This window comes from Vipera berus (assembly GCF_964194415.1).
Source record: "Vipera berus genome assembly, chromosome: 8".
Taxonomy (NCBI): Eukaryota; Metazoa; Chordata; class Lepidosauria; order Squamata; family Viperidae; genus Vipera; species Vipera berus.
The window spans coordinates 13,547,245-13,559,643 of NC_138211.1; the positions used below are offsets into that span (position 1 = coordinate 13,547,245).

The 12,399-nt window shown below is 42.4% G+C and overlaps 1 protein-coding gene across 1 annotated transcript; it reads right to left on the reverse strand.

The window, feature by feature from the left end:
* Positions 1-210: 210 nt before the first annotated feature.
* Positions 211-6,469, reverse strand: STAR (steroidogenic acute regulatory protein; the record flags this gene model as incomplete). The annotated part of the gene is made up of 7 exons (XM_081333702.1): positions 211-327; positions 1,529-1,622; positions 2,176-2,360; positions 3,360-3,518; positions 3,989-4,116; positions 4,245-4,358; positions 6,406-6,469. 7 exons carry the CDS (start codon positions 6,467-6,469, stop codon positions 211-213), a joined length of 861 nt encoding a protein of 286 aa, XP_081189828.1.
* Positions 6,470-12,399: the final 5,930 nt, after the last annotated feature.

Here is a 12,399-nt window from a genome sequence, read left to right on the forward strand (position 1 = left end):
TTCTGCCAGAGTCCTGAACACAAACTTTTGTGCACCTCTTTCTAAGGAGAGGCTCTCAAACATAAGGATGCAACCTAAAGGAAAGAAGTCTGCCTCTTAAGAGGAGGGGGGAGTGAAGTTCAAGGGTGGTATTCATCAATTCTCTGGGATACAGTCTTCAGTCAGTGATTCATTAGTGGGCTGAAGTCAGACCATCATCCAGGAAAAATTTTAGCATCTGAGGGCTTGCGCAGATGTAGATTTGGTCAAATGATTCCGGAGGTGGTTAGCAAAATCCATTTGGGTTTGAGAAAGAACTTGGTTGATCAGTGTCTTTGGAAGCCATCCCTGGAATTAAAAAAAAAAGGTGGGGATGTTAAACCAGGTTGCTATGCAGTTAGAAGTAGACTCAAGCTCCACATCGAGAAAAAGAAACTTAGTAGTTCAACAGCTTCTGTAGAGCTACAGTTTGGGGACTGAGCGTATAAATTTCATAACTACATTCAGGACTTTTTATGTTTCTGGCCTGAAATTTGTCGTCGACTTAACAACAATTCGTTTAGTGACCGTTCAAAGTTACCACGGCACTGAAAAATGTGATTTATGACTATCACAGTGATCATGTGATCAAAATTCAAATGCTTGGCAGCTAGTTCGTACTTAGACCGTTGTGGTGTCCCAGGGTCATATGATCCCCTTTTGTACACTTCTGAGAAGCAAAGTCAATGGGGAAACCAGATTCACTTAACCAGGTTACTAACTTAGCAATTGCAGTGATTCACTTCACAACTGAGGCAAGAAAGGTAGAAGGGACCAAAACTCACTTAACAAATGTTTCCCTTAACAACAGAAATTTGGGGCTTAATTGTGGTCGAGGACTACCTGTACTGATAATTTTTAACTATGAAAAGAGAAGGGGAGTTTATTTCTTATCCAATTCTCCATGTAGATATTTAATCAAATTGTGAATCCATATATCTTTGTACTTTATGATTCTCTTGTTAGCTGAGATGTTGACATTGTTCGCAGTTATACATAAGAACAAACCTTTAGTCTTGTTGTTTTTTTTCCTGAGGGGAGAATTTTTATTTTTTAAAACCTCAAAAGTATAATATTTACACAAAAGGAAGACTCATCTCTTCCTATCCCCAGTAACTCATTTTACAATGGGACAATTGCAGATAGAGGGTTTTATATATAATCTACCTTATTCCTTTTAATGATGATGGGGGAGCAACTACAATCAGTTCAGGATTAACTTGAATTTTTTGAATTTTATTGAATTTATATACCACCCTTTCCTGTAGGACTCAGGGCGGTTTACAGGGTATATAAAACATCAATACAAAAATTAAGAGCAATTAAAAAAGATTAAACTAAATCCCTGAAAAAATATAAAACCCCAGTTTTCTTTCTTTTCGACAATACAAATATCCCCATCTAAGCTGTGCACTGCCGTAACACCTCAAGCCATTGTAAGATGGCATGGAAGTGTTTTTGTAAAAGTAACAGTCACCACGATTCAGCCTGGATTGTCCTATATCTTTACCTTTAAATCAATGCTGAGAAGCCAGGTTAACTTGGTTTGTGAGGGATTTCCTAGAACTGGATGAAGAACCATGCATGTGGGACCATTTTCCGCTCTGCAGAAAAGAAAGAAAACAGTTACTCAAGAACGACGAGGAATAACCCAACCAAAGTTCAGTTCTTTATTTGCTTACACTCAACAGACAGAATCTTGCCAGGCTAAACTCTTACTACTCCCATCCTAACGGCTATACCCAGGGAGATTCTAGGGAGTGGCTATTCTAACTTTCTTCCTCTGGTCTGTGTTGCCTCTTGTTTTGGCTCCTGACCCCTCCTTTGAATGTTCTCCCTCCTTCCTGGAAAACTGCCCTTTTACTGAGGTCTACCACATCATCTGTCCTTCCATTGACACCATCAACCTGTCATAGCATATTTCAGCACATCAGCTGAAGAAAAGGCATCAGATGTCTCCTCATTAGCAACCATATTGCTACTAAGTTTGAGTCTTAGTAATAGGGTGGACTTGCTTACCCTGATGTTCTCTAGATGTCTTAGGTTACAGCTCCTGTATTTTTTCAGGATTGCTGAGGAGGATTCAGATACAAGGACCTAGAGTTGGGGATCTGTTCTGTAACTGAACTATGTAGTTTAAGCAAAGGCAAGGGGTACCTGATAACTCCTTTTTGTTCTGGCATGGCGGTGTAGGTGGTTGACATGCCTGCTAAGAGGCATGTAGAGCCACGCCGTTTGGAACACCGGACGCTGACAAAGTCTCGTGGACCAATTACATTGCCAGGAGTTGCCGCTGAGGTCTCATGAGTGATCACGGTATCTTTGCCAATCCTTTGGAGAATCTATGAAAAGATGGCCATTTTAATAACAGCAACAACAACAGTACACTTGCCTATCCCAGGTCTTTGGGAAGGACTTAGTAGGTGGATAAAAATGCCAAATCTAATTTGAACATCTGGCTGATTGTGCAATGGACCATTAAAAAGACAAAGCAAAATTTTTACGGAGAAAGAAAGTTGGTGCATTTAAAAAATGTAGAATGACTTCAGCTTTGGATTACAGGTTAAAGAATCAATGCCACGGAAGAGGCAATAAATGTATTTATTTATTTATTTATTTATTTATTTAGTTACATTTATATACCGCCCTTTCCCTGAGGACTCAGGGCGGTTTACAGGAAATTAAAAAATCCAACATACAAAAGTTAAAACCGAATTAAAAATATTAAATTGACCCTGTACACAATTAAAACCCCAGTATACTTTCATCTGTAGAGAAGGAGACACTACAAGCAAGTTTCTCCTCTTGCCTACATTTGGGAGCTGTTTGTTTACAGGCCCCAAAACTAACTCAGAAGCTGGGGCATCTCTGACTACACACAACCAAACTATTGGAGGAACCTTTCCCACAAAATAGCGAGAGACAGAACACATCGAAAGGGTGAGTAGCTGGTAGAGTAACTGATGCTCAGCTCAACCCCTAGCTGTTGGCAAATTTTATTTTTGCACTTTCCCTTGCTCATGTTACAAGTAGAACTTATTGTACATCAAGGTTTTGATTCTCCAGATGTTGCTGAACTACAGTCTCCTGCCACTACAACCCAAGCCCCTCTGGTCAAGAATGAAAGATGCCCAGAATTATGATTCAACATTTGGGGAACGGAATCTCCAATCCCCACGGAACATTCTCCAGCAATTTAACTCTGGGTATCATTTTACTTTATTGCTATTCTCTCTGAAGAATAGTTTTGCTTCTAAAAATTTTGAAAGGGCCATGTCGCTTAATAATCCTTGCAATTTTTCCTCATTTCCAAAAAGGGTCTCTACCTGCAAAAGCCTTACCTTGATTTCTTTAACATTCGGATTCCAGTCTCCCATCTGCTCCATCTTTTCCACTAACTCATCATAGACACGATCCAGGGGTTGGTCAACTACTACTTCAAGCTGGAAAACCTTCCCTACGTCAGGCAACACTTTGCTCAAGACTTTGTCACCATTGTTCTGTAGGAATAAACAATTGGTAGGTATTAATGTGATATGCAGACTTTCCAAGACACCCCTAGCTGTACTACTATCATATGCTGTACACAGGGTCATCCTTGAAGCCCCAAGTTCCTAATTAAGCTCTACGTAACAGATTTCTATTGCTCATAATGCTGGGAAAGATTGAGGGCAATAGAAGAAGGGGACGACAGAGAATGAAGTGGCTGGATGGAGTCACTGAAGCAGTAGGCGTGAGCCTAAATGGACTCCAGAAGATGGTAAAGGACAGGAAGGCCTGGAGGAACATTGTCCATGGGATCGCAATGGGTCAGACACGACTTCGCAACTATCAACAACAACATCATTGCTGCTCATAATGCTACAACCAGCCATTTCTTGCTCCATTTCAACGTTTCTACTTTACAGCAACCTAAAGTTTGTCACTGTCTCTTAATAATAGTCTCCTCTTGGAAAACTGTTAAGCGTACCATCACTGCCTCAGTTTTCCAGCCGCTTTTTTCGCCAAGAATATTCAGAGACTTCTGAATAGCTTCCTCTCCTTGCTTGATGTAGGACATCTCCATATCATTGAAAGGGTTCTCTTCCAGCCTTGAACCTGCACAATTGAATTAGATTTAAGAAATAGAAATCAAAGAAACTGCAATCTTCTGTCATTGCTGCCAGCACACTCAAAACAGGGAGGTGCTTTCTGGGGGGGTGGAAAGGCAATTATATGCTACTTGCCTAGAAGAGAACTCCTCCTGTGTACATTGTTGATCCACTCGGTAGGGCCAGGCCTGGAAAATGCAACTTTCTTCAGTTCCTTGACAATGGCTATGGCTGCTTGTCTCTTCAAACCTAAGAGGAAGAAGTCCCAGCATTATTGGGGGGGGGGGGGGAAAGAAAAGGAATTCTGCACTGAATTCTTCACCCTTTTCCGGAGTCTACAAAAAAAACAACAACAACGTCCTGGTATCCTATAAGTATGTTGAGATTACAACACCTACCATCCCCAGCCAGCACAGCTTCTGGGGTGGGCAATGTGTGTTGTTGGTTGCATGTCTGTAGAGGGCATCCACAAAAAGCTTTGATTTTGAATACGGAGAAATGAATCCTGCCCCGAAGAGCTGAAGATTCTGTGCCTCTAGTTGCAGAAAATCATCAGCTTCCTGCTTCCGAGAGAGCCCGTTTGCACTTTAAAATAACCGTTTTGCACCTTTATTTGGATAAAAGTTCATCATTGGCTTGATATTCATTATTCTGCTTGTTTGTTTATTTTGAAATAAAAATACAATGTAAGGAGAAGTCCATACAACTTCTCTGTCTTCTGTGTTTGCAGAAGGTTTAAATTGGTTATTAAATTAACCTTTGGCACGGTGGGATTGTTGTTCAATGCACAAGTAAACAGGCGAAGTTCCATAATGGGCCGTAAAAGTTTCCCACTTCTGATCTAGATAATATACAGCTGAGTACATAATGGTTAATACAGAAAAGAAAATTAATACACCATGGTTAGGAAGAGGCACTCGAGTTACTGAAAAAGGCCTGGAAGGGTATGGTCAGATGAAACAGCCCCCTTGCTGAAGCTTAGCAGATTTGAATCTGGTCAGTGCCCAGATAGGAGTCTGCTTGGAAATCTCCCATGTATGTCATCCTGAGATTCAGGATGGATGAAAGGTGGAATATAAACATTCCAGATGAATACATCAATAAACACAGTTGCCTTAAGTACGGCATTTCCCATTCCTGCTTTTCAGCCATATTTTACCAGTTATAAGGAAAGAAGGAAGGCATTAAAATGGAATTAAAATAAAAAAATTTTTTTCTAAAATACAAATCAGTGGTCATTGCAAGACTAGCTAGCTAGAGGCTTAGAAGGAGTTGGTTTTTCACCATCCTCAATAGTCCTACAATATTTTCCCTTCCAAGCTGTGATAGCCTCAGAAGGAGAGACTGCTTCTTGGCACTACCGTTGACATAAGTTGCAGTCCTCAACACCTGACTTTGGAAAAGCCTTGCGATACTAACCACTAAATCCACTGATTGTGAAAGCAGAGCTGGTCTATCAGTGGTTGTTGTAAGGGCAGAGGAAAAAGAAAGAGAAATAAAAAGTTTCACAGCCAATGCACTAATTTCAGGCTGTTAATAGGCAGGAAGAGTTTGCCCTCAATAACGTCATGCAAGGTAGAAAGTAACAGCTGACATTTTTCTCCACTAGAAAAGCTGTTTCTGAATAGTGCAGAACCACTGTTGCCATGTGCATCTGAGGGGCTATTGTAAGGAAAGGTGCTGACTTAGTGGCACATGGTCTGAATTTGCAAAACATTTTTCTGTTGCTCAATTTACACATAGCCTTCTTGCAGTTCACCTTGTGTCCAAAACATAACACCTGGACAATGATAAATTAGCAACCAGAAGAATGCAAACAGTATTCCCCAAACTAATTTGACCAGGGAAATACTTTATGATGTTGCTTACAGCACGTTTCTGTCTGTACTACTGCTTGATAAAACAATGCACAAAGGTAATCCCAGGAACTAACAGTTTAGCCCATCTGGAAAGAAGAAACCCTAGCCTTCCATCAACCTTCCATCTTTGAATTTTACCTATTAGCTGTGCACAAACACCTATTGATTTGGCTCGATCTGTACTGATTTCCAAAGCAAAAAAATAAGAGTATGGGTGCTTCATTATGGCTCAGGAATAAAGCATTAGTTTTGGTTGGAGAAAGGATCAGGATCAATCATCTCAGCCTAAGGTGTCTTCCAAAGAGCTAAACTTGAACTGTCAGCCTGAACCGTTCAAAAAAACTTGTCCTGAATTTGGCTTCTCTGACTTCAACCAACCCTCAAATATTGTCTCCAGTCTTCTCTTGCTGTTCAAGAGTTACGTGATGCATCCTTACCTGTCATGTTGTGCAAGTGTCTGTAGGAAATGCCGGCGCAAAGCTTGAATGTTGCTGGCAACATCACGAGAGTCTTTTTAAAAGTCTCAAAGGATTCCTGATTTGTGTTGCTACTCCTTGTGTCTTTCAGCTCCCGGAGTAGTAGTGTCACTGGAGGCTCTGCTGGTCTCCACCCTTAAATACAGTTGATGAAGGATGCTATTTTGTCAGCTGGGAGATAAGGAAAGACATCACTTACAGCAAGCTGGCTGACACCAAGGCCAATCTCGTCCTCTCTGGAGTTGGGGGGTGGGGTGGGGGCGGAGGTAGGGACAAGTGGCAGGCATTGAAATTACAAGGGAAGCTCCACCCACGGGAAGGCTGTACAATCCCCAAAGGGCTTTAAGCCAGCTTATCTTCTTTTGAGGGTTGCCAGATGTTTTCCAGCCAGTCGTCCTGCTTCAAATCAGTCCTACCAACCAAAGCTTTTCTCTCTTTTTCAGCAAAAATCCACTTTGGATGCTCCTGTTAAGGCGTTAACAGGTTGAGAAATGGAGTACAGTGATTGGTAACTAATTCAGGACCAGGGTAAACAGAGGCAATGAATTAAATTCCTGTGCCAGATGCAGTTCACCATCTAGAGCTGTCAATCCAGTTAAAATTCAGATTAGGTAAATTGCAAGATTCCTTCCATAAAAATATGATGATTCTATTATTCCATGTATCAATATGCTTTTGTTATTTTTAAAAACAGTATATCCCAAGTTTATAAAGTGATCCAGGACAAATAAAACATAGTAAGAAAAATAAGTATAACCGTGATGAAAAAATATATAATAATAATGGAGAGACACATCAAAGACCTTGAAGATTATTACGTTCCATTCCTTGCTCGGTGTAAGATTTGCAGAAAAATTAAAAAAGAACCAAACAGAGGCCATTAATGACTAAAAAGCAGGAATGAAAACTCCCAAGAACAGGCTGAAATGGAACAGCAATTAGTCCTAAGTATCTAGAGGCCTTCGTCCGAGACCGATGTATAAATGTCTCAAATCCTTATCATTATTTACAGAACAGAAACACATTCAGAATACAATCCTGATGCAACAGAGAATTATTCTCTGCCATCTCTCAAATATCTGGAATGTTTTGAATCAGTTTCCCTTAGTCATTAGATGTGGCTTTCAGGAGAAAGTCAGCATTATCCAAAAACCTTTCCTTGACACAATTTAAAAGGGCAGCCTTCTTAAAAAATAAATAACAGAACACCCTTAGTGGGATGAAACTTTGTGTTTATAATGCACTTCCTGATTTACTCTGTCTCATCTGCTACAATGATCACCTGCTCATATGATAAGAGGACAGGAATGATTAAGGTAAGATGCTTCACTTTTCTATTACTGTTCTATGAGTTACTCTGCCACAGAAGGCCTTAGAAGATACTGTACAAAATGCTAAGGAGACTCAGTCCTGCTTAAAATCTCAGACCAAAACAAAAGAAAACAAGATATTCCAGAAGAAGTCAGTCAGTGGGAAACTACAGCCAGTTTTGTGTATCACCCAGAATTGAACTCAATTTAAGAGCCTTTATACTTTATTCTATTTAAAATCATCATGTAAACTTATAGTTTCATCAAATCTCAGGAAGAAGCTAAAGGCAAATCATTTCTGCAAGAAAACTGCATGGACTTGTTGTCATGTCAAGACTGACTCAAGTCTTCAAAGAATCAAGACGGACTCAAAGGCACAAATATTTTAATCCTTCTCATCCTGCAATCTTCAAATTCAAAAAAAATCTTGTATGAAATTCTGTTTATCAATGGAGGCTGGGATGTCAACAACTGTTCCTTTAGAAATTTAAGTTGTGGTTCGATTCACTTTTCATCCTTACGACAGCCAGGGCTACGGATAGTCCTCAATTTACGACCACAATTGAGTCCAAATTGTTGTTAAGTGAGTTTTGCCCCTGTTTACAACCTTTCTTGCCACAGTTGTTAAGTGAATCACTGCAGTTGTTAAGTCAGGAACATGGTTGTTAAGAGAATCTGACTTCCCCATTGACTTGCTGGTTGAAAGATCACAAAAAGAGATCACATGACACCTGGACATTGTAACTGTCATAAATATGAGTCAGTTGCCAAGCATCTGAATTTTGATCACATGACCAGGGGGATGCTGCAATGGTCGTAAGTGGGAAAAATGGTCGTGAGTCACTTTTTTCAGTCCCTTTCTAAATAAATTGTTGTAAGTCAAAAACTACCTTTACTGCTTTGAAGTCAACTTCCAAATCAGCTTCAGGATAGAATTGAAATTTCAAGCCAGGTCCCAAAAGCCAGCATATAATATTCTAACAATCACCTCAACTGGCAATTGGTCTAATTCTTTAAAAATACTTTGGTCATGTCATGAGAGCTGACTCACGCGAAAAGTCAATCATGCTGGGAGCAATCCGCAAAAAAGGTGAAGGGACTGCCCTAGTGCCCTTGGCTGGACACTAGAAAGGAAGACCCCAGGATGACCATGGCAGATCTGAAGGAGGTGGTGCAAGATGGAGGGATATGGAGAGTGCTGATCCATAGAGTGGTCAAGGGTCAGACACAACTGAAAGGCTGACAAAGACGATGATGTAGAGCAAGGGACTTCAAACTTGGCCATTTTATGACTTGTGGACTTCAACTCCCAGAATTCTTCAGCCAGCATGCCTGGCTGAGGAATTCTGGGAGTTGAAATCCACAAGTCATAAAACGGCCAAGTTTGAAGACCCCTGGCATAGAACACTGCTTAAGAGGTTGGACTGAGACCAGGAAGTCCAATTCAAGAGTTTCTTGACCATGACCTAATAGGACCAGTCCCTAGCTTCATCTCAGCTACTTGATAGAGATTTTATTTATTTTTATTTTATTACATTTCTATACTGCCCTTTCCCGAAGGACTCAGGGCGGTTTACAGGGCAAATTAAAAAACCGAATACAAAAGTTAAAACAAGTTTAAAAGAAAAAATTGTATGTGCCCCTGTCAAATAAAACCCCCATTAAAATCAAATTTCCTCAGCCTGGGCCAGAGAGCTCGAAGAGCCAGGTCTTCAGGCCCCGGCGGAATGAACGGAGGTCGGGGGCAGTCCTCAACTCCACTGGCAGCTGGTTCCAAAGGGCAGGCGCCCCCACTGAGAAGGCTCTATCTCTGGGTGTTACCCGCCGGCAATCTCTTACCGGAGGGACCCTGAGAAGACCCTCCCTGTGGGAGCGCACTGGACGAAGGGAACTCGATGCCGGCAGCAGGTGCTCCCTCAGATATCCCGGACCCAAGCCATTTATGGCTTTATAGGTCATCACCAGCACCTTGAATCTCACCCGGAGGGCAACTGGAAGCCAATGCAGCTCGCGGAGTAGAGGTGTTACATGGGAGTATCGGGAAACCCCCATCACAACTCGCGCGGCCGCATTCTGCACCAGTTGAAGCCTCCGAGTGGTCTTCAAGGGCAGCCCCATGTAGAGAGCGTTGCAGTAATCTAAACGGGAGGTCACGAGCGCATGAGTGACTGTGCGTAGGGCATCTCGGTCCAGATAGGGTCGCAACTGGCGCACCAGGCGAACCTGGGCAAAAGCCCCCCTGGTCACGGCTCCTATATGATCTTCAAAACTGAGTCGTGAATCCAGGAGGACGCCCAGGTTGCGAGCCCTATCAACGGGGGGTAACACCTCACCCCCCATCGTTAGAGATAGAATATTCTAGTTGACCCGAGATGCCGATATGTACAGCCACTCAGTCTTGGCGGGATTGAGACGAAGCCTGTTTCTCCCCATCCAGACCTGGACCGCCTCCAGGCACTGGGACATCACGGCGAGGGCATCGCTGGGTTGGTTCGGGGTGGAAAGAAAAAGTTGGGTATCATCCGCATACTGATGATACCCCACCCCGAAACCACGAATGATCTCACCCAGCGGCTTCATATAGATGTTGAACAGGAGGGGCGAGAGAACCGACCCCTGAGGAACTCCACAAATGAGAGGCCTCGGGGCGGATCTCTGCCCTCCTGTCAACACCGACTGCGAACGGCCCAGGAGGTAGGAGGAGAACCACCGTAAAACGGTGCCTCCCACTCCCAACCCCCTGAGACGCCGCAGTAGGATACCATGGTCGATGGTATCAAAAGCCGCTGAGAGATCTAATAGGACCAGGACAGAGGAGCAACCCCTGTCCCGAGCCCGCCAGAGATCATTCACTAGCGTGACCAATGCCGTCTCCGTGCTGTATCCAGGCCTGAAACCCGATTGGTACGGGTCCAGATAATCAGCTTCCTCCAGGAACAGAGGGAGTTGATGCGCCACCACACTCTCAACAACCTTCGCCAAAAAGCGAAGGTTGGAGACTGGACGATAGTTATTTAAAACAGCCGGGTCCAAAGCAGGCTTCTTGAGGAGGGGTCTCACTACCGCCTCCTTCAAGGCGGCAGGAAAGACACCCTCCTTCAAGGAAGCAGTTATTACTGCATGGAACCAGCCTCGTGTCCCCTCCCGAGCCGCATAAGCTAGCCAGGAGGGGCACGGATCCAACAAACAGGTGGTGGTGCTCAACCTCCCCATGATCCTGTCCACATCATCAGGGGAAACAGGATCGAACTCAGTCCAGATAACATGCTCAAGACCGTCCGATTCCTCCACATCAGATTCTGCCCAGTCAGAGTCCAGACTCTTGGGAAGATAAATGAGAGAAACTCCAGTGACACCATTTTGAGTTTTCAAGAGAAAAGACAGCACATACACATGAGAACAAAAAATACAACATTTTTTTTTAAAAAATAATACTGTGGCTATGACTCTTTAATGAGGCTTTGTGGAAAGTACTCTGACCATATCACCACTGAATTCTAGTTGTGTACCTGATACAAATGAATTGGGGAAAAAGTCTCTTGGAGATGGTATATTGCAAACTTTCTCTGGGTAGTATGTCCAGTTCTGCAATGGCTTTGTTTTAGTTCCCTCTTAAACCTCTGTATGCAAAGAGGGTAGTGTGGTGAATGTGTCATGCACATTGGATCACTTTATCATACTGTTCCTGGTTTTGTTTAGATAAATATGGAACTGGGGCAGTTGTGCAATCTGTATTTTTTGTGATGTTTGTCTATGGTTGCATTGTGTCCTTTTTCTAACACGCTGGTCTTCAGGCATGGCTAAAACATGATGACTTTCAGTGATAATGGAGACAGTAATTGCAGGACAACTAAGGCAGGAGGTGTTGACTCCCAAGTCTTAAGGAAAAGACTACTTCTGCCAGAATGATATTAAACATTTAGAAATGGTCCTTCAAAACAATACATGTATGAGTTCAACATGTATCTCCCTTGTGAAGAGTTTAAATGCCCATGCTGTAAGTCTTTTTCCTCCCAAACCACAAAGTAGTTAACATGCTTTAGCTTAGCTTGTTTAGTAACTTGGCCTGTATTTTTAGTTATGATTCAGACTGCCCTGCAAACCCCAGAATATTTGGTTAAATGGCCAAGAATTATGGTGGGTGCAGAGAGACACACTCCTTCTTTGACAATAAAGAAGGGAAGAGAAGAGAAGGAGATCCTCCAACATGGATGCAAACCTCAAATGTTAGGTAATGGGAAAGAATCCCTATCCCAGCTCTGAACATATTCAGTTTCTGAAAATAACAACCTGTGTAGCTTCTTTGAGCATAGTGGTTACCATCCATTCCACATTGTCATGCTATTGATGGGACAGAAGAGAGAATCACATTTTCCCAAAGTGCGGATATCGGATAAAATATGATTTCCCAGCAAGGAGAGCCTGTCTGGATCTCCTTGACCTTCGCTTTATTTAAGTGAAAATAAAATGAATAGACATTACAAAATCCAGAGAGATGTTCAATGATGAAAACTCACATTAAGTCTGAGAGGCAGAGTGTTTCAAATGCAGATGGTGTGACTTGCCCTGCAGCATTACCTGACCTTGTTTAGGCCGGTGATAACTTCCATGAAAAATGTTAGAAGATGGTCCACAGAGTGGTGGG